At 49.9% G+C, this 21,850-nt stretch overlaps 7 protein-coding genes across 7 annotated transcripts; 4 read left to right on the top strand and 3 right to left on the bottom strand.

Moving 5' to 3' along the window:
- Positions 1-1,666: 1,666 nt before the first annotated feature.
- On the bottom strand, positions 1,667-4,362 carry NECHADRAFT_122390 (uncharacterized protein; the record flags this gene model as incomplete). The annotated part of the gene is made up of 3 exons (XM_003040298.1): positions 1,667-2,742; positions 2,795-4,173; positions 4,232-4,362. The coding sequence occupies 3 exons, from the start codon at positions 4,360-4,362 to the stop codon at positions 1,667-1,669; spliced, it is 2,586 nt and encodes an 861-aa protein (XP_003040344.1).
- Positions 4,363-4,751: 389 nt separating this feature from the next.
- NECHADRAFT_34838 (uncharacterized protein) lies at positions 4,752-6,367 on the top strand (the record flags this gene model as incomplete). The annotated part of the gene is made up of 5 exons (XM_003040317.1): positions 4,752-4,829; positions 4,911-5,739; positions 5,794-6,099; positions 6,151-6,224; positions 6,281-6,367. The coding sequence occupies 5 exons, from the start codon at positions 4,752-4,754 to the stop codon at positions 6,365-6,367; spliced, it is 1,374 nt and encodes a 457-aa protein (XP_003040363.1).
- A 734-nt stretch (positions 6,368-7,101) lies between these two features.
- On the top strand, positions 7,102-8,950 carry NECHADRAFT_34798 (uncharacterized protein; the record flags this gene model as incomplete). Its single annotated transcript, XM_003040316.1, has 7 exons — positions 7,102-7,213; positions 7,268-7,362; positions 7,429-7,695; positions 7,750-7,901; positions 7,959-8,204; positions 8,258-8,693; positions 8,750-8,950. The coding sequence occupies 7 exons, from the start codon at positions 7,102-7,104 to the stop codon at positions 8,948-8,950; spliced, it is 1,509 nt and encodes a 502-aa protein (XP_003040362.1).
- A 318-nt stretch (positions 8,951-9,268) lies between these two features.
- On the top strand, positions 9,269-11,444 carry NECHADRAFT_77145 (uncharacterized protein; the record flags this gene model as incomplete). Its single annotated transcript, XM_003040315.1, has 2 exons — positions 9,269-9,354; positions 9,569-11,444. 2 exons carry the CDS (start codon positions 9,269-9,271, stop codon positions 11,442-11,444), a joined length of 1,962 nt encoding a protein of 653 aa, XP_003040361.1.
- Positions 11,445-12,850: 1,406 nt separating this feature from the next.
- NECHADRAFT_34851 (uncharacterized protein) lies at positions 12,851-14,656 on the top strand (the record flags this gene model as incomplete). Its single annotated transcript, XM_003040314.1, has 1 exon — positions 12,851-14,656. One exon carries the CDS (start codon positions 12,851-12,853, stop codon positions 14,654-14,656), a length of 1,806 nt encoding a protein of 601 aa, XP_003040360.1.
- A 1,661-nt stretch (positions 14,657-16,317) lies between these two features.
- NECHADRAFT_34822 (uncharacterized protein) lies at positions 16,318-17,919 on the bottom strand (the record flags this gene model as incomplete). Its single annotated transcript, XM_003040297.1, has 1 exon — positions 16,318-17,919. The coding sequence occupies one exon, from the start codon at positions 17,917-17,919 to the stop codon at positions 16,318-16,320; it is 1,602 nt and encodes a 533-aa protein (XP_003040343.1).
- Positions 17,920-19,716: 1,797 nt separating this feature from the next.
- NECHADRAFT_34836 (uncharacterized protein) lies at positions 19,717-20,838 on the bottom strand (the record flags this gene model as incomplete). The annotated part of the gene is made up of 3 exons (XM_003040296.1): positions 19,717-20,455; positions 20,520-20,685; positions 20,742-20,838. 3 exons carry the CDS (start codon positions 20,836-20,838, stop codon positions 19,717-19,719), a joined length of 1,002 nt encoding a protein of 333 aa, XP_003040342.1.
- Positions 20,839-21,850: the final 1,012 nt, after the last annotated feature.

The following is a 21,850-nucleotide window of genomic DNA, read 5'->3' as shown; positions in this document are numbered from 1 at the left end:
TTCCTTTCCAGTTATCATCAATCCTCCAAGGGTCTGTTATGCAGTTGTGAACCCGTTGCTGGCAGCAGATGTTGGGTCGCCTTGGCATCTTTAAACTATCGAATGAGGCGCTCCACGATGCCGTTTTCGGTGTGGACTAGGCGAAATTGGAACGGCTGAAAATAAGATTACATGTGACATCAGTGTTAAGGCTGAAGGTACCAGGGACCACTGTCATCCCTAGTGGGCGCGCTTTGTTTTGGTACAAGGTCCAGGTGTCTTAACAGGCACTGCTCCACACTGGTATCAATCGCATTCTTATCTTGCACTCTATCTCCTTGCTTGCGCGGGGAGGTCGTACTCACCCCCACTGTTAAAGCATCATCTGACCCACCACCAAATTCGCAAAGGACTGTGCTAATTCCTTATCTCGGATCTGGCGGGGAAAAGAGGAGACTAACTATGATTGGTCCAAATCCCTGCTCAGTACCCAGTGGTGGTAGTCCCCGCGCAAGCAGGCAGATTGCACCTCCATTTGAGAGTGATCGCGGGCCTCAGTAAAGTTACGCAGCTCAGTTCTGCAAGTTGAATACTCCGTACAATAAGTTGTGGTATCAATCACAAGATAGGTAGAATGATCCAGCCTCGTCTCGTGGTTTCTCTGAAGCATATTGCAGTACAATTGTCTCAACTCGCATAGCACCTGGGAGACATGACGTTCTCTAGGGTAGCCATCGCGTCCGAAACCATGACGGAAGCTCGACGTGAGGAGACCGAGACAGCCCGGCCCAGGTCGTTAACGCTAACTCAATACACTCAAAATTTCACGACCATGCTGCAATCAAACCACCTAAGTGCGTTCTATTTCACCTTGTGTTAATCAGGAATCAGACAATGCATCCGATCAATGGTATACTGAATAGGTCGTGATCTTTTCGCGACAAAACATAAAGTGTGGAGCTCTGCCAGGTTTGTCTGCTGTGTGTTCTGGTTGTCACGTGGCTATGCACCTGACGCTTCCTTCACGTGATGCTCAGCCGTCAAGAGAGTCACGTGACTACACCGACTGAAACAGAAAATGTGAAGCTATTCCCACATTATCGGCGCTTCCACGCTCTTGGTTTTTGGTGTTTTCTCATATTCGCTGCTAGACAGCCACGCAACGTCGCAGTTTTGTCTAGTAAATAAATCCTATGTGTTTTTCAGCGAATTTTATCACGAAGAGATTAGGGCTATATAGTTTTGTCAAAACAACAGCCGTTTAGACCATCACCAGCGAACTGCTGTGTATTCCTGGATGTTATGCGCTAGTGGGGGAAGCTGCGAAACAAGAAGTGACACTGTGGGCAGACACTTAATGAGAATATTATGTACAATTCTTGGGGAAAAAAGAGGCTGATCCAAGTCATGAGTATTCTAGCACCGGAGTTACGGTGGGTAAGCTATGCCACTGAGGTCGTCCACACGGACACCGAGAACGTCAATAATGCTGACATACGTAGTCAGTTGCTCATAGTCAAGAATGCGAAGCTCTTGAATGAATTTTTAGAAGTCTCTACCAGGCTAACATCCCTAGCGTTTCTGGCGTTGTCAACGCCTTCCCTTGGCTCAGGCAATGGAAAGGGAGAGATTCAGCTTTACTTCACTACGAGGAGCTGTAATAGGCTTGTATGTGCTGCCTAGGTATCTAGAGCCTAGGCTTACACGTTCCTTCACCAACCCTCGCCCCGATGTACGTCCATTCAAGGTCCTCTGCTGTTCCAACTGTTCCACTCAATTGAATAACGTGATTTTCCTCAGGCATAATATCAAAGCCATTGTCACTGAGCTTCATACCCTCTCTCTCCGTTAACACAAATCCCTTGACTGGAAGGTCTGCCGACACTGCAACTTGGTCTCTGGAAGGCAAAACCTCGACTTTCACCTTGCGATTCGAGAGGTCGAGGTACTTGAGGGGTTGCGGCCACGCAGTGTCTGTGGCAACAACCTGGCCGCCAATACTGATGGTGGCGTAGATAACGAAGGGTTCATGCTGTTTTGACCCTTGATCATCCAGTTGGTTGAACGGCGCGATGTGTTTGTTCTGGAAAATCTCGGTTGTGCCGTTGGGCTTTACTGAGATTTGAGTAGTGATGTCCTCGACGATAGGCTGCCCTGATTGGATGGATAGGAACTTGACAGTCACGTCTACCTCAACAAGGTCTTGACGAGAACTCGATATCCACAGATCAAACTCATCCGTGTTCATCACTGTGGCATCGGCGTGGCCTGAAGTCCATTCTGGGCACTTGCGAGCGATACCAACGTCAAGAGGCCTCAGAGCTCGTGCGATGGCATAGAAGGCTGGCTTCTTCACCAGATAGTAGTCAACGATAGCCCATGACATGGTCGGCCAGCAGTCATTGAGTTGCCACACAAGCACACCGCCACACTTGCGAGCTCCAGCGTCTCCCCACATCCTTCTCCAGGACTTGTATGCATACCGCATTGTTTCTGCCTGAAGAATCTGAGTGATGTGGGTGAAGGCGGCCAGCCCTTGCGGAACCCGAAAGTTCTCGGCAACATATGTTAGAAGACGGCGCTCATGGTCAATGGCCTTGTTGCGAAAATCCATCATCGCGGAGCCTGGATACTGTTGCGCCGGGTCTGTGATCACTCGGCGAATGGACTCGATATGAGGGTAGGCCTCCATTCCGAATTCGCTAACGAAGCGACCTGCAAGTTGGGCCGCGTCTTGGTATCTGTGCATTTGGCCATGCCAGACTGCATTGCGTCAGAGGCTAGTTGAGAAATATATAGGGTTGCCATGACTTACTGTCCCACTGGTGAATGTCGCCAACTGAAGGGTCGCTTGAGATTCGGCCATCGCCCCAAGGACTCCCTGGGTGATAAATGCAAGACGGGTCCTCCTCCTGTACCAACTTTGGTAACAGATACTCATAGATGTATCTGGCTGGGAATGTCGATTTCAGCCATGAGTTTGGATCGGTGTCTTCCGGTCGATACTCAAGCTTGTACCTCTCTTGGACCTGATAATCTTCATTGTTTCCGGCCCAGATGACCACCGAGGGATGCGATCTAAGCCGCCTGATATTCTGCCTTGCCTCCTCTTGGATTGATTTGAGGAAAGAAGGGTAAGCAGGATAACTGGCGCAAGCAAATGCGAAATCATGCCAGATCAGAACTCCCAAAGAGTCACATGCGTCCAGAAACGCGTCATCCTCATAGATGCCACCGCCCCATACGCGGATCATGATCTGATTGGACTCTACCGCAAGCTTGACCCATTCCACATAACGATTGCTGGATACCTGTGCGAGATAACTGTCGCCAGGAATCCAACACGAGCCGCCGGCGAAGGTGTCGATGCCATTGATGCGGAAGTAGAACGATTTCCCGAAGTCGTCCTGTTCCTGTACCAACTCAACATGTCGAAATCCAATGTGCTTGGATCTGACATCGAGCTTTTGGTCTTGGCGAAAGAGTTCTGCGACCAGTTGATAGCGGGATTGTGACCCATAGCCATGAGGATACCACAATAAAGGTTGGTCAAGCTGAAACGGAATCTTGACAAGCCCGTCTTCTGCGACTCGGCATTCCTGTTGAAAGGTTGTCTTGTCCTGGTGCAGTAATGTGAGAACGACCTTGTCACCCGATTTGCTGCCCTCAACTCGCGTGAAGAAGTGTCCAGAGCAAGACATGTAGTCTCCGGACAGCTGGTACTGCGCCCACACGTCTTCAATTCTCGCCACGTACTGCTCTAGGAGAACTGGACGCCAGGGCCCCGCTGTCATCAGGATAGGACCCCAGTCCCAGCCCCAGTTGTACTGAGCCTTGCGTACGGGGACGCGGCTTGCTTCGGTTTGGCGGACGTGAAAGACGTGCTCTGGGTGCTGATGAACGAGCTCCTGGCCACGGATCAAGGCCGAGTCGAAGAGGATCTGCAGCTCATTCTCTTGGCTCGGGTGGAGCAGATGGGATATCTGCACTCTATGGGCGATGTGCATGTTGTCCGATTCCAGGATTTTGGATCCATTCAGAGTAACAGCTGCGAAGGTATCAAGCCCTTGGAAAACAAGAGCCGTTGTCATCCCTTCTGAAGGAGTTGCATTGAACCGGAGGCGGTAGATCCAGTCCTTCTCCCCAATCCATTGCACTTTCAGCTCATTGGCATCAATGAAGGGGTCAGGAATTCTACCTAAGATTAGCATTGCATGACGCAGGAAAAGTTGAGGCTGCCGGGGATGCAAACATTTTGTTGGCGAGGAGATCAATGTGAACTTGGCTTGGAACATGAGCTACAGGAAGCCAAGGCTCTTCGGACTGGTCATCTCGCTGCTTCAGCGACCAACCAGTCGTCAACTCCCGAGTAGACCGTTCCATGCTAGCAGGAGTAATGTTACCGAGGTTCCCGTGAGAGAATGGGATGGTTTCGGTTACTTCAAGGGCAGAGAGAATCCCCAGATGGCGTTTTATCTACTAATTTATTCTCTTTAATCGAGGCGGTGCTGTGAATCCCCGTCTTGTTCGGCTTGTGGAGTCACAACTACTCGGCTCGATGATTGTTATTTCCGCCTTCCAAAAATGGCACGGAACTCCAAAGCCCCGGAGCCTTTTCGGGAGCGGGGTCAGCATGCTTTCGCTGGATGGGCGCATCCAACACAAAACGAACGCGGAGCAGGCCGAAGATCAGAGGGTGATTTGACAAACAACACTGGTGGGCTTGATACCATGTTCTCGTTTTCAGACCGTAAGTCAGCCGCCATGGAGAAATGCATGATTGGCTTACCAAACTTACAGTCCAAAACCATCAAAGTGAGGACGATTGCTGGATTGCCATCCACGGCAAGGTCTACAATGCAAGTTCCACCACATCACTTATGCAGCGAATTTCTTGAACTTTCTCTTTCCTAATTTGTCGAAATTTCTAGGTTACAAGCTTTTTAGGCGCCCATCCAGGCGGAAAGGCCATCATTCTTCGACACGCCGGAACTGACGCAACAAATGCCTTTGAAGAGGTTCATCCAATCGAGCTTCTTGATGAATACCTGACTGCCGAGCATCTCGTCGGCGAACTGGATGTCGGAGCGAGAGAAAATACGAAAAACGAGCAGACGACTACCGAGTCGCCGCCCATGGAAACAATACTGAGCATCGAGGAGATGGAGCGCTTGGCCCTTGAGCGCCTGAGTCCCAAGGCCATGGCATACTACGCATCTGGCACAGACGACGAGATCACCAAGGTCGCCAACGGGGCCATCTTCAAGTCAATTCTTCTACGGCCACGAATCTTCATTGACTGTACTCATTGTTCGTTATCAACAACTCTTTTGGGCAACCGTGTCGGAATGCCAATCTTTGTCAGCCCAGCAGCGATGGCCAAGCTCGCTCATCCTTCGGGCGAAGTTGGAATCGCCAAGGCTTGTTCAAAAGTCAACGCCCTCCAGATCATCAGCAAGAACGCATCTATCTCTGTGGCTGATATCGTACGCGCAGGCCCAAATGCTGTCTTTGGCTGGCAGCTCTATGTCCTCAAGGATATCAAGGCCACCGAGAGGACACTGGCCCAAATCAGAGCCATCCCACAGATAAAGTTCATCGTTTTGACTTTAGATGCTCCCTTTCCAGGGAAACGGGAAGCAGATGAACGCTACAAGGCCACCGAGCCTCCGCGGGCTTGGGGAACTGAGTCTGCCCTAACCTGGCATAAGACATTGGCATGGCTGACGACACAGACTGATCTTCCCATCGTGTTGAAAGGTACTTGATCTCTTGTGTGGTATCTTACTCAAGAGGCGCTAACACATTTCAAAGGCATCCATACCCATGAGGATGCTTTCATAGCATCTAAATTCTCAGCTGTCAAGGGTATCATTCTATCAAACCATGGTGGTAGGGCTCTCGATACCGCCAACACTCCTATCCAGGTTTTGCTCGAAATCAGAAAGTTTTGCCCTCAGATTCTGAGTCAAGTGGAGATCTGGGTTGATGGTGGCATCAAGAGAGGCTCGGACGTGGTCAAGGCCCTGGCTCTGGGCGCCAGAGGAGTTGGGCTTGGCCGAGCGGCTCTCTACAGCTTAGCAGTGGGCGGAGAGGATGGGGTGTCTAGATCTCTTCAAAGTATGTTTCCATCTCATAAGCGTGCAGGAAAGGTACTCACTAGCAACCCAGTTCTCGCAGATGAGACCATCACCACCATGAGGCTGCTTGGTGCTTCTTGCGTTAGTGAACTTCGACCGCAGCATGTAAGTTTGAGTCTATTAGTTAGGTTATGTTGGATTCGACTGACATACTGTTGCAGGTTAACAGTGCTGCACTTAACTCCCAATTGTACGACGGGCCAGCGGGGCTTGAGGAAGCCGAGTCTGTTTTTAGATCTAGATTGTAGATTCTGTAGTTGGAGTTACCTTCCATTCCCTCTTGCGTAATTCTATACAATTGGCATATGTTGCACCACTCCTGTTTCAAGAGTGAGTTCATGCTGTCTGGGACAGACGCTATGAGTGAGAACGAAGTCTTGTCATGCTTGCTACGTCGGAATCCACACGGTTTTATCAGGCAGGGGAGAAGGCATGCACAGAGGTAACACTCTATTGTGCAATTCAATGCTTGGCCAAGGGCTCGAAGAAGCGGTGGGAGTGGTCTTCTGAGCGACCCAACGGAAATAACACAGCCGTAACACAACTGAAGCCTAAACCCAAGATTCGATGCATCCCCAATAGTCGTGGCACGTTAGAGGGAACGACTTTTCAGTTGCCCCCGGAGTATGAGCCCATGGGGAAATGGGCCATTGGCCCATCTCCACATCCTCCTGACTCATCCCATCTTAGACGAAGATTCAAATTTCCGTGCGACGCTTTCGTCCTAGCGTTGATGTTTGGCGGGGAATCCCCATGGGGTTCGGAAAAGCCTCCGCTGGACGTTGACGCTATAAGAACCCGCATGCCTTCAAGTCTGTTTGAACAAGATCAGCAGAGCCAGCCCATCACGCAAAAGCTCGACTAATATCCTCTTTATTCCATCAATATCCTCGCAGCAGGTCAACAGTTGGGAAACATGGACAAGGCGACGGAAGACCCCGCCCTTCATGAGGTCGAAAAGATGGAGAACCTAGCAAACACCATGACGACCTACGCCAACATCATGGCTAAGAACAAACCGAACCCTCGAGGCCCTGGTTACATTAAGTTGTATATCCTCGCCTCGGTCGTTTTCTTGTGTTCGACCATGAATGGTAAGCTGATACCCACCTTCAACGACTCTTGGAAAGCCCTGACACACCTGCCAGGATATGACAGTTCTTTGATGGGCTCCATCAACGCCCTACCGAACTATACCAACTATTTCGGCTTACCCGAGAATGGTAATGCCAGTACTGGCATCGTGTTTGCTATTTTCCAGGTATGACCTCACACGAATCGGTGATAACACGCGTTAATTATCTGTTAGATCGGTCAAATGTGTGGCGCGCTCTTCATCTGGATGACTGACTGGTACGGACGAACATGGCACATCTTCTTCGGCTGTCTTGGTGTGTGTATCGGTACCATCGTAACGTCTCTGTCGATGTCACTCCCCATGTTTATTGCGGGGAGATTTCTCCTGTCATTCTTTGCCACATGTGCACACACTGCAGCTCCTTTGTACCTGGTCGAGCTCGCGCCGGCAGCGTACCGTGGAACGATTGCAGGAATGTACAATACCTTCTACAATGTTGTAAGTTTTGCCTGTGTACTGTCATTTGGAAGTACATTACTCACCTACTATTAGGGCTCTGTGTTTGCGACTTCATCGGTATATGCGTGTCACAAATATCTCGCCCACAAAGGCGACATTGACTGGAGGCTTCCCCTTTGGCTTCAGATGGTCTGCCCAGGATTGGTTGTTCTTCTGATCAAGTTTTATCCCGAGTCTCCTAGATGGTAAGTAGTGGTTTATGCAGCGTACGAGTTCGCTTTGTCTCCTGACCTTGACCACAGGCTGGTTGCTAAAGGCCGAAATGACGAGGCCAAGGCTATTCTTGCCAAATACCATACAAACGGCGATATCGACCACCCGCTCGTTGCCCTCGAAATGACAGAGATGTTAGCTGCTGTCGATGTAGAGCACGAAGCTTCTTGGAAAGATCTATTTGATCTTCGTGTTCTTGTCGAGTCCCGGTCTAGTCGCTACCGATTGATGCTCAATATCGCGTTCTCTTGGTTTGGTCAATTTAGTGGGAACAAGTACACAACGCAGCCCTTGTAAGAAGCAGGGAACCTGCTAACTATCCTCTCAGCATTGTCTCATACTATCTCCCCATCATGCTCAACGGCATCGGCATCACCGATACTGATACCAAGCTGATCCTCAACATCGTCTACGCCGTCGTTGGGTGGACTGCTTCCATCATAGGCTCCAGACTTCACGATGTTGTCGGTCGTCGCAAGATGCTCATTACCGCCACAGCTGGTATGACGGTATGTCTTGCAATTGTCGCAGGCTGTGCGGCGGGATACACGAAATACGGAAACCAGCCAGCGTCAACCGTCAGCATTGTCTTCATCTTCATGTTTGGTGCCATTTTTGCTTGCGGGTTCACTCCGATGCAGCCCATCTACCCTGCCGAAGTCGTCAGCAACAAAATGCGAGCAAAGGCCATGGGCACCTTCAAGTTGACGGCAGGGGCAGCTGGGTTTCTCAACACGTTTGTTGGCCCAATCGCTCTCTCTAATGTACGTGAAGCCCTTTCGTCTTGATTCTCGGATACTAATCAGGCTCTGCCGTCTAGATCGGGTATTGGTTTTATGTCTTTTTTGTGTTCTGGGACACCTTTGAAATGACATTCATGTACTTTTTCTTCGTCGAGACCAAGGGCTCAACTCTAGAGGAGCTTGATGTCATCTTCGAGGCCAAGAATCCGCGAAAAGCCAGTGTTGAAGCCGCAAAGGCCCGGAAACGGATCATTCAGCAGGGACGGGGCTCGGTCTAGACTTGTACCATCACGAGCAATATGGTGAAAGGTTGCAGATAAGGTTGTGTACCTGTAGTAAGGGGAAGCGTATCATGGATATCATTTCTATTCTTTTTTTATGGTCGCTAGGACATTACCATGATCTCCAAGGATAAAGACGCTTTAGGAAGCGTTGACGTTACTGTGTAAATAAGCTAGTGGGAAATATTATTCTTCCGTTCCATTCGCTGCGGGTGCTACAACAGCCCATTTTCTGCAGCTCTCCAAAGTAGCATTAACTTCAACCTTTTCTCACTGCAAAATGCCCATATACCACACCACACCCGTCAATTGATCATGTTTCACACATTTTCAAGCCAGACTGGAGATGATCCTTTGCCGCCAGGTGCCGAGCCGGAACCCCCTGTGCGAAAAGTCAACAGGTCATGCTCCGAATGCACCCGCCGAAAGGTAAAATGTGATGGCGGCCACCCTTGTTCGAGTTGCAGATACTACAAAGTCTCCCAAGATTGCGTTTATAGACAGCGAAGTAAACGCCAAGCCACAAGTAAGAGGTATTGCGCCCCGTTCTCCAAGACCAGTTTTCGGTATCCAGAAAACCGAGTCGCTGACACTCGTCACTCTATGACGTTGCAGCGCTCTAGACAAGGCCACGGAAACGCTTCGACGTCAAGCCGGTGTTCTACAACTACTATTTCCCAATCACAGGCTTGATGAATTGGTCGACAAGGATCGAGCTGATCTCATCCAGCTTATTTCGCCAAAACCAACACGGGACCACGTCAACGAAGAGAGAACGCTACAATCACCTGACCCACTGCCCACGACTGGGTCATCTGGGCTATCAGGGGACATTGAAGATGTACCAAGCTCGCCCGAGGATTTGAGCATAGGTGAATCAGGCGAGGAGGAGAGGCGCTGGCATGAGTCGGCTCAGGATCCCGCGACCATCGCAGCCAGCGATGACATCAACGCCCTCAGCCTGGCTGGTGACCAACATCGCCGCTCATATCTAGGAATTACATCTGTGAGCGCAGTGCTGAAATCTTTGTTTCGACTTTGTCCAACTGCGAAGGATCTTGCTGTCGAACAGTCCCAGACCTGGCCTGGCGTTTCGGAAGATGAGACTCGACCGCTCGTGCTAAACCGTACGCCTGGTTCTCTTGCGGCGCCCGATTCTCTGCGTGAGCAACGCTATCTTGGCTTCTACTTTGAGCACATTCATGCCATTACACCCTTAATCGACGAGGACTCGTTTAGGAGCACTTTCACTACTGGCGGTGGGCAAAGCCCGGCGTGGCTTGGTCTCTGCAACATGGTCCTTACACTAGGCTCCATTGCTTCGGGAAGCGACACTGCCCATATCCACTACTACCACCGGGCTCGCTCGTACCTCGATCTCGACTCACTTGGTTCAGGGAACCTGGAGAGCCTACAGGCGCTGTGCCTACTTGGCGGATACTACCTCCATTATCGCAACTCGCCTAACATGGCGTATGCAATCTTGGGCGCTGCACAGCGCTTAGCCATCGCCCTGGGTTTGCACAGAGAGTCTCCGATCCGTGCTGACCACAAAGACTCCGAAGCAGGCCAACGTTATGTGGCTCGGATCGAGACTCGAAGGCGGACATGGTGGAGCCTTTACTGTCTCGATACGTGGGCCAGCATGACCTTGGGTCGCCCAACCTGTGGACGATGGGACACCAATACCATGAACACATTGCCACCTACGCTTCTGGGGCCCGATGATCACTGTGCGGTATCCCTCAGAGAGAGCTCACGGATGTGCCATATCTGCAATCGTCTTCAAGACCGATTTGCCCAGTCTACGCGAATCGATACTCACGAAGCAAGGGCCTTGGATTCTGAACTACAGAGCTGGTACGACTCGCTACCCGCCATACTCAAGGACACAACCGATGCCCCTCCTCGCATCACCGTCGCACGCGAGTTCTTGCGTAACAGATATTATAGTGTTCGCATGATCCTATCTCGATGCTTTCTTTTGTATCGCGCCCACGAAGATATAAAAAGGCACACTCCTAACCCGGCAGAGAGCCAAATGATCGACCTGTGCAGAGCTGTTGCAGCAGAAGCCATCGATGCTATTGCACTTCATTGGGTCCCGAACCGAATCCAAGTCTGGAACTCGGCTTGGTACCTGTTTCAGGCATGCTTAGTTCCCCTCCTCTCCATCGCTATGGAGACATCATCCAACTCTTCAGACTCTGAGCCGGAAACCGTCATGGCCTGGCGCACGATGTTGAACAAAGCCTTGGAAGTTTTCGTGGACATGAAGCCGTGGATGCGGGCTTCTGACCGTACTCCAGATATCGTGGCTGTCCTATTCCAGGCTGTGTCACAGGGCGCCGAGGGAATCATTCGCACGCCATCGGTGACTGACGCAGGGGCACATGTATTTGGATGGGCTGATGAACAGTGGACAGAGATGGATTGGAGTTTGTTTCTTGGCGACGAAGATATTTCTCACAATCTGTTTTCTTTTACATAAAAATACAGCTCCAAGGATTAATCACATAGTTAACCTTAAACCACTTGACGTCAGGGTTAAGAGTGAAAATATAGACAAGACTCGGGCACTCTGACTTGGTAAATCGTTTAGCCCTGATTCAAAGGGCAACGGCTGGTTTTCCTTTCCAATATTGTGTTTATTCTACTGTCGATCTTATTGACCTATGAACGCTTTCTACGGAGACTAGACTGCGTGCTCCAACCTGGCACTTGAGCCTCCTTAACTAACGACCTGTCCCTTACGCAGTGGTGATATCTCAGTTGTAATTCCAAAGGCAGCACGAGCTATATTTGGCACACCGGGGGTGTCCGTATTTCGATCTAATACACCAAACATCAATTTCGTCCTAAGAAGGTCAGCAGTTACAGTCTCTCCTCCTAAAGGTGAGCCTTTGATCAGGCCATCTAAAGTGTCGTTACGCGTTGCTGCGATGATTATGCTGAAGTTGTTGTCATGGCTAATGCCGTTTTGATAGACAGCTCGAAGCCCCGCCAGGACGCCAAACGTTGCGGCAAAGATGGCTGAGCCATAAGAGATCTAGAGATTCTGCTTGCGATACTGCCAGATATTGACAGATAGGTTCTGGGTCACGTTGGCTTCCATGCCATCTTTAGACCCGAGTCTGGGTCAGCGAACGTCGGATTTGCGGATTGTGCTCACAAGAATCGAGCGTCACTGAAAAGACTTAAGGTCTGGTTTCTGGACAACTCTTCGATTAACGACCCAATTGACTTGTTGCGAGCAAGTGCTTGATTTTCCTGAGGAAGCGGCGCCAGAGCCTGAGCCCAACCACTATCGCCTGACGTGTTCATTGCCCCAATGAGTGTGGTCTGCAAGATTCCACTTCTTAGAGTACGCAAAGAGGAATTGGGAATTGCATAATATCCTCCTTCAATTGAGGTTGTTTTGCTAATGACACCGTTCAACAAGTTTGTGAGGGCCTGAGCTGCCATAGCGTCAGAAACTCCGGTGCTAGAAGCTCTACCAGTGCCTATATCAACCCACGAGAGGTTGACCGGCTTTGTCCAGCTGTCGTGACCTGGTTGTAGCTCCATGCTAGCTTATGGGATACTTTAGGCATTTAATAATACTGTCCCCTGAGATCTGTACATTGTCCGCGGTAGTTCCCCCGCTCTCCTCTTAACTTTGCCCGAAAGCCCGATGACCCCGGCATGATTGCTGGGAAAAAGTTACCCCTCGCGGAGCTTGAAGCTCCGCCTGATTAAAGGGTTAGATCTTCGTCACAGATACATTTGTATCAAGTGGTCTGACTTACATCCTTAACAGGTATATAAGTAGTTGTTGAGTATCCTGTTTTCCTTATTCACTCGAGACAAGCCTCGGGCGTCCTGCATAGCACTGCCCCTCTTTCCTACATTATTACCATGAAACCTTTTCTCTATCTTCTCCTGTGTGCCAATGCCCTCTTGGGCCTGGCCCTTGCTGCCGGCCCGCGACCTATTGAGAATTTGGGACGTGGCGTTGTTGCCGTTCGGTCAAGCGAAGACGACATCCTGGTTACCTGGAGGCTTCTCGGCCTTGACCCGGACGGCATTAGCTTCAACGTCTACCGTGCAAGCAATAACGATCAGCCGAAACGGCTGAATTCGGAGGCACTCACCGGCGGGACCAACTTTATCGATTCGACCGCGGACGCGGGCTCAGCCAATACCTACACTGTTCGAGCTGTCGTGGATGGCAAAGAACAGAAGATATCTGGCTCATTCACCTTGCCCGCTGATAACCCAATGGAGCCTGTTGTACGCATACCTCTGCGATCCGGGAGCACTATAAAGTATGTCTGGGTGGGCGACCTCGACGGCGACGGCGAGTGGGATTTTGTCATCGACCGGCATTCAACCCAACAGTCAATTGAGGCGTACACCAGCAACGGCACATTCCTTTGGGATGTAAATTTAGGTCCTGGCAGTGAGAATCAGAATAATATCTCGCCGGGTCCCTCGACCATCGATGTTGGCCATTGGGACGGCGTCACTGTGTTTGACTTTGACAGTGACGGTCTCGCCGAAGTTGCGATCCGGGTCTCCAATGGAGTCACTTTCGGGGATGGCAAGAAGTTTACCCGTGGTAAAGACGACAATCAGCAATTTATTGCTATACTAGATGGTCGAACAGGAGCTCTTCGTGCTTCTTCTCCGTTGCCCGCCGATTACGCATCCGATGGCCCTATGGGTGCTCGATTGGGTGCTGGTTTCTTCGATGGTAAAACACCTCACCTCTTCGCCTACCTAAAGAATCGTCGTCAGGACAAGAACTTCAACCTCCTTATGCTGTCGTGGACGTTTGACGGCAAAGCGTTGAAGCAGCAGTGGAAGTGGGACCGTGGCACCAAGTATTCGGAATATCCGGACGGACACAACACTCGCATCCTAGATGTCGATGGGGATGGGAAGGACGAGGTCTTTGAGATCGGATTTGCCCTCAACGGAGATGGGACTGTCCGGTATACTCTTCACGACCAAGGCGTTGTTCATGGTGACCGTTTCCACATCGCCAAGATGGATCCTGAACGAGGTGGTCTCCAGGGCTATGGCATACAACAGAACAACGAGGGTCTTTTGTATGACTACTACTACGATGCCACTGATGGCAAGATGATATGGGAACACACAGGTGATGAAGTACTCGACCTAGGACGTGGCATGGTGGGTGACATTGACCCTACTCACCCCGGAATGGAGGTGTGGTCGACTACAGGAGGTCTCTATAACGCCAAAGAGAACAAGCCGGTAGAAGCCGATACCGAATTTTGCCCATGGCCGCATCTGGGAATCTGGTGGGATGGTGATGTCTTGCTGGAGTTGTTCAACGATGGCAAGATCGAGAAGTGGAACTGGGAGGAACCCACTGTGTCTAACAAGGTGCCCCGTATCACACATATCAACAAGTTTGGTGGTGTAACCTATGGGAGGAATCCGACCCTGATCGGTGACATCTTGGGAGACTGGCGAGAGGAGGTCGTCGTGACTAACGCCGCCATGGATGAGTTACTCATCTTCACCACTGATCAGCCATCTGATATCCGGCTGTACACCCTTGCTCACAACCCGAACTATCGCAACGACCTGACGGTCAAAGGGTATATTCAGTCTCACCATGTTGATTACTTTCTTGGTCAGGGCATGGACCAGCCACCTCAGCCTAACATTCGTTATACTCAGCGGGCATAAGGTGCATTTAGCAACTGTTTTCATCGTTCAGGAGAATAAATCTGGATGACTTCACATTCTTTGATTTAGGGGAGACTTTCCGTTTCAATGACTATACTGTCAGGCTGAGAAGAAGCACTGGGGGTTTAGCAAGAATGATCCTTTCGGTAGTCGCACGTCGGTAACCAGGTGAAGACAAGGCATGTATCAAGACAACACTCTTTCATACTTATTTACTTTTGATATGTACTATGCCATCGGTGCCCACAAGGATTTAAGCCGTACCTCGCCTGTAACGGCAGTTACAGTTGCGGGCACCTTAGCCGCTGCGCCACGGGGCAAAAGATCGGGCCATAATCGCTATTGTAGCAATCACAGAAGGTGCAACAACTTCTTATAGGGTTTACAGCGCTGCTACGGGGGACCAAGCCGTAACAGTAGGCCAAGGGACTTTTCTACAATGGAGCCGTCGTGGGTGATTCGCACTTTGCGAAGAGTTCAAGGATGGTATTACATGGATGCCTTCTTCATCGAAGCATGGTGACGCGGTGCGCACGGGGAGAGTATACCAGAATGGCAAGGCGAAGGTTCCATTCTGTTGGGGTATTGAGCGACATCCAAGGCCTACGAGAATTTCTGGGTTGAGCATCGATCACACAAAGCTGGGAGATGCGTCGAAGCTGGCGAGAAGCCACTGGAACGTAGAGCTCAAGATCCTGAGCCGTTTTTTGTCCCTTGGGGCGTCAGAGTTACCAGGATGAATAATAAATCTGTTGACAAACCTATGGCTATTGTTAGATATGGCAGGATATAACATAAGAAGATAACTATATTATAATACATTAAAGATCTATTCTTTATTATAGTTATAGCCTAGCCCTTAATAGGTTAATTAAACCCGAAGATTAAGTACTTATGGGAAGAGTTGCTATGGCTTGTGAAGGGATCCCGCAGCTCTTTGTGCGACGCTGGTCAAGGGAGAAACAAGCACCTTGCTGTTCTGGGAGGGGGAAGGGAGATTCAAAGAGAAAGAGGGTTTGGACGTCAGCCAGAATTGGCAGACCTTCAAATACCAACCTGGTCGTGGCTGTCCGTCATGGAGCCCGTCACATTCAAAAAGATTGACTCGCACGACCACAATGGTGTTACTTGCGAAGCACAGTTCCTCGGTCTTATAAACACGCCAGAATCCCTCGCGCTGCGCTTGAGAGGTCGGATCACTGGGATGTACCCACGATCTGACACCTCCATCTCGACCATACCAGAAGTCGAAGCGACAATGAGGCGAAAGAGGTCAGATCGAATGGGGATACAGGCCTTCGTGGACCCAGAAGCGGAATTCAGGTCGGATATCAAAGACTTCACTGCGTGGACAGACACGGTCTTCTGTCTTGAGATCGCCCGCGCCGGGGTCTATTAGAAGTGTTTGTGTTTGACTTCGATATCGGGATTAAAATATCTACAGGAACCTGATGGCATGCGCGTATTTGAGAGGGTGGGAATTTGTGATTGGAATGTAGAGAATCACGGTGAGTTAAGTAGTAATAATCTCTTTGAGCTTTTAATTATCTGAAAGAGGGTAGAGTTTAATAAATGATATCTCACTAAGACGTGCGGCTGCTGCTGCATATAGTTGCTATCTAACCTCCGACCCTGACCTGAAATCCACCACTAATTCTTTTTCATAGGACTAGATTGTTCTTACTGGCAGCATTATGCTTACAAACATCCTTTCCTCTAAACGCCAATTCAAAGAAAGAACAGAGCTCTACAAAGCTATAGGCAAGAATGGTGGGCAACATCAAGACCCAATGTAACAGGCCTCTCGTAACCCCCCGAAGACCCTCGTTGTAATTGTTATTGCTATCGCCAGGCACAGGTAGGTTCCAACGGACGAGGACGGTGACGATGAGCAAAAACGCGTACTGCGTTCCCAAGAAGATGAAGCAGATGGTTGAAAAAAGAGCATCGCTGATGAAGAGTCGATCATGTTCGGCAGCAACCATGTTCAGGAGCTGAACAATGATGGGGGAAATCACAGAGAAGATGGCGCTGGCGCATAGAACGAGGCCATAGTACGTGAAGAATCGAGTGGCCCAGCTGATAGACAGATAGAGCCCAGGCATTCGGTAGGTCTTGACAATGAAGTAGTGGAAGACTTCGCCGGCGCCAATGGTCCATCGGCGAACCTGGAGGGCCCATTCGCGGATTTCATCTGCGTAGTTGGCGCCAGAGGTCGGACCGTTGATAGAAATTAGATTCAACGGCCTGATGCGGATTTCTCGTCGCGTTATGATGGTGTAGCGAATCAAGGCAATAATATCCTCCATCTGATAGGCCGGGTGGGTAAAGGCGCCCTCCTCCAACAACTTGACACTGAGGGAGTAATGAGACATGGGATTGATGTTCCAGGGAATCAAAATACCCATGAAGAAAAACGTGCGCAAAACACCGGTAATGTCGACAAAGAAGGGCATGGAGTCGCGCTTGTAGATGATGATGGACTGCCAGATGGAGGAGTGGCGGTCGGCAAAATCTAGCTTGGAGTACTCGGTCTCCAGCTCCAGCATGTATTCAGGATCGAAAACGGCGTCGCAGTCGCAGTTGGTAAAGATATGTTCGTATTTCTCATAGTTGTAGTCGACATCTTGACGGAGGATCTGTAGGCCTTGGCGACAGGCGTAGTTCATGTTGGAGCACTTGCCGCTGATTTCGCCAGGAATGCCCGCGGGGTGGAAGGTGACGATGAGACGGAGGAATTTGCTCTCGTACTTTGCGTAGATTTCATCGCGTTTGGCTTCCTTATCTGGTGTGCGGCATTCCATGCCAATAATGACAGAGAGGCGGGATTGGGCATCCTTTTGCCGCACGAGAGAGTCTAATGTGGCTTGCAGTACGCCCATGGGTTCCTTGTATAAGGTCATGGCAACTATGTGACGAATGGTTGAGTAGTCGTTGGCCGTGGCGTCCGCTGATTCGACATCTTGAGCTTTCGTGGTCTTGAGCTTGTTTCGGCTGTTAATGGCTAGTGTTCGACGAATGGCGCAAATGGTGGCTATCAGCCAGATGAGTTGGAAAAGACCCATTATGATTATGATGACGACGTTGGTTGCTTGGTTGACATAGGGAGTAAGAGGCATCCATATTGGAAATAGAAGAAAGGTGAAGATTATCAGAAGAAATAATAGGTTCCAGCGGACATAGCGGTTGGCTGCTTCTAGTTTTGCAGCGTTGATGCCACTGTCTAGGCTGTCGAGAGATGAGGATGGTGATGATGAAGGCATCTTGGGGGGGATTTCTCTCATGGAATCAATAAAGAAAACTCTCTACAAGGAGAAAACAAACGTTAACACCTCTCACCGAGTATTAAGAAGACTTCATCTGAATAGTACAATTCTTGAGGGCAGTTTGGGGGTAAGTTCTTCTTTTTTATATACTGAGTCAGTTCCCTTCGCGGATCTCTCTCTTTTACGGATACCAAGGCCAAGCTCCAATGATAAGAACAAAAGATGGCATCATTGGATACAGGACGGAGTATTTTGGTGCATGTACGAATACATGTAGATTAAGATGAGTCGAGAACCCGCCACATTGAAAATACCCATAATTCTGGGACTTCACGGGATTCAACTGGTGCATTACCTCTTCTAGCTACAGGGGCTTCAGCTCTTGACCTGTAAGGAGCTGAAATCTGTGACCGCTCTTGGTTGATGCGGTATTACCGGGTGGGCAATCGACTCGTAGCGACTGAACCCGGGCCATGGCGTTGAGGCCTCTAACTATGGTGGAGATTAGCCCCTTGGCAATCAGGTTCAGCTCGCAGCTCCAGCGCCACGTCGGCGATTGAATCAGCCACTAGCACGGTCAGTTAGGGTTACTGGCATGCATGTAATCTGTAGTTCAGGAACAGTTTCATTAGTTCCAAATAGCGGCACCGCCACCAAGGGTACCGCTTAGCCACGAAAGCAGCCCGTAGATAGAAGAATCAAGCGAGGTTCCCAGGCAGCCAGCCACCAGCAATTCCGCAGGCCGTTATCCTCCACAAGGCACCATACAATGCGAGGCACTCACTAACAGCTGTCTGATTCCACAAGCTCACTGCTGACGAGTCTCACTTGCATGACAAGACCAATGTGAGCGAAGGTGGCGCTTGCTGTGAGGAATATGTGAAGCTCACGGCGAAAGAGCGTACGCAACAAACACTGGCGCTGGTGGCGTTCACACTCGTTCTTGGCCACGCATGGGATATTTGTACAAGTCTTAATGCCCTACTACAGGAGGGCCGGCCACGTTCATTACCAATGAATGGCATAGGCCATGACAAAGAACTAAAAGACTTGGCCAAATTAGCTAGGTGGCGGCGTTGGCGTTCTCGCTGGAACAGGAAGAAGGGATGGGTCCGTCTAAGATAAGCTTAAAAACCACGAGGGGGTCATTGACTTGCTTCAGAGCCTCCAATCCCAACAGCTCGGTTCCAGGCTACTACTAACCCTTGGAGATCAGCTAAGCCCCGGTGCCACAGAGGCGTTTTCTTATTTCAGCTCGTTTGGAAGACACGCCTTGGAAGGGGTTATCTAATGTCTAGGGTTTAGCGCCATTCGCTTTGCAGCTGGAATTAGCCGAAGCTCCCTCATTCTCTTAGTTTCAGCTCCCACATTTCCCGAACCTTTAAAGAGGCTGGCTGAGAAGGTAGTGATCAAAATGAGTTGTCACTTTAGTGATTCTAAATATCTTTCTTGCAGGACTGTCTGCTTGAAAGAGAGGGGGGGCAGAAGGGTCTCGCGAGGTGCAGAATACTACCAACACACAGCATCGATTTGTTTCTTAACCTAAGATAATTATTATCCACCTCCTCCTGTAATTAATTACCTTGTTGCTTGCTCTTACCAGTAGACCATTTCGCTGTTGCTCGCCTCTTTATGCTGCCTTATATCATGCCAACCCAGCGCTGAAACATAAATGCAGATAGTAAGGAAATCAGTATAGATTAAGTACTAAATTTCTCTTATTATAAAAGAAATATTAATAACTTAGTAATTATTTGCCAGCAAGCAAGACCATAAACTCATTCTCTCTATGGTCTAAGTCATCTGCTTAACAAATTCCTGATCCATCTCGCTATATTGAGTCAACTTCTTGTCCAACTCCTCATCTGACATATCCCTCTTCCATGGGATCGCGATTGGTGCACAAGTGGCCATGCTCTGGAAATAGGTGATGTGCGCAAGAATGTCCAGCCCTATTGTGCCACCATTGCACATTACGTTCGCAATGCCATCACAAACCTTGATCTCGCTCACAGTGTAGTCCTTATCAAGTGGGCCACCGTCAAGCCAGTATTCTGGGCTAGTATGACGGTATCCAAAGACGATAGGAGGAAGACGTGGGACGGGGTCATCACCGTGTGTGACGCGATATTCAGCACCCGTCTGTTGCGTGACGAAGTTGGCGAAGAAGTCGTTTCCTACTCTTGGAGAGCCGTAGGTGTAGAGGTCAAAAGGAAAGCCGTCTTTGCGCAGGTACGCAGCCGCAACAGTAGCGACGGCACCACCGAGGGAGTGTCCGGTAACGACGAACTTGAAAGTCGGGTTTGCAGTCTTCGCTGCGGAGACAGCAGCTTTGATATTGGCTGCAACCTCCTCCCAAGCCTCCAAGAAGCCGGTGTGAACCCCACAGCCAGCAACAAGATCGCAGGTCTTTTGGCCAAAGTTGAAGTTTGTGATCCAGTTTCGCACGTTGATGCTGCCACGCACAGAGACAACGATCTCCTTACGAGCATTGTCAGTTGCCACATACGCACCGATGCCCGTCTTCGTACCACTGGAAAGCTTTGTGAGTTATGGTCCTCATATTGTTGTTTGTGATCTTGGGGCAGTTCACTTACACTACCGATCCGACAACGATAGCAGAGTCCTTTTCAACATCAGGGCAGTTCCCGGCACCACAGTGGACTGGTTTGCCAACTGCCGTATTGAAATTGCAATACGCAGCATCAGCATGCTGGAGATAAAACCTGAAGTTTGACAGGTCCTGTGTCGTGACTGTCACAGCTAAGCTATATGTTAGCGCATATTCGTTGGAGCCTCATAGTCGTCAATTCACTCACCTCGATGCTCAAGTACCCGAATGTTCTCATCAATAGAGGGCACTGGACTAGCTGCCGCAAAGGCAATAATGGAAAGAATAGATAGGATGAGCATCATGACAGAGGTCTCAATAAGAGAGTCAATTGACTTGGATTGTCAATCTGAAGAGGATGATGTGTACTGAGGTTTTCTGATTACACGACAACAACGCGTCTTTTTATACAATTTGGAGATCGCTCACTCCGTTATTCACATGCTGAAGCATCTCGTATTGAGATCAGTTACTATCAATTCATCAGGAATATTATCACAAGCAAACAACGTCGTTCACACAGCGTGTGTTTCTCATCCGAGGATGTGTGAAGCAAAAGTCGTCCTCGCGGAGCGGGGTTCAACGGACTCCTACAGCGCTTGGCAAACTCCGGTTAGACAAGGAGCACTGGTTCGCAGAACATTACCAAATCCAGCCGAGAACCGCATGCTTAGCTTACTCGAGATGCCTATTATGGTATCTGAATCGAGGAGCCGTGATCATGGTGTTGAGGCTTTTGGGGGCGGGAAGCCGGGGTGCTTTCGGCGTCGGTATGCAGCCATCAACATTTGGAGATTGGGACCGGCAGGGTCTTCCAGGATCATCAAATCAAGGCCTTTGGCCGTATTCAGCATCTCAGCTAAGAGAGGGGACGGCAATTGTTATCCGACCCTTGCGAGTAGCCGGGACTACCTATCTTCTGGCTTGTGCTGCGTTAAGGATTGCTAGTAGGGGTCAGTATGCAACTCGGTATCCCCCACCCGAGCTACAAACCCCGGACTCGGATGGAAGTCACATGGGACCAACCCCGGACAGCGGTTCGGCTCACCGTTGCACTGCCTTCGGGTGCACGCGTGGGATTTTGCGGGGTGCCTGGGTTCATTAGACATCAGCTTCAGCTGAAGAGCCATTGCCGTTCCTCCGGCTCGGCGAAATATGATGCCACCGCAACTAATAAGCTTGGGCAACCTACTCATGGAAAGTTCCGGGAATTATCTACGATCGTATGATGCTCGTACTCCGATAACCTAATCTGACTTAGACGAGAGGCGGGATTTTCATGTGCGCCTGACGGGGTGGGTACTTTTGAGCAGAGGT

This window comes from Fusarium vanettenii, assembly GCF_000151355.1.
Source record: "Fusarium vanettenii 77-13-4 chromosome 3 genomic scaffold NECHAsca_71_chr3_1_0, whole genome shotgun sequence".
NCBI classification, from domain to species: domain Eukaryota; kingdom Fungi; phylum Ascomycota; class Sordariomycetes; order Hypocreales; family Nectriaceae; genus Fusarium; species Fusarium vanettenii.
Note: the sequence above shows the minus strand (reverse complement) of the source record. Positions and strands in the feature narration are given on the sequence as shown.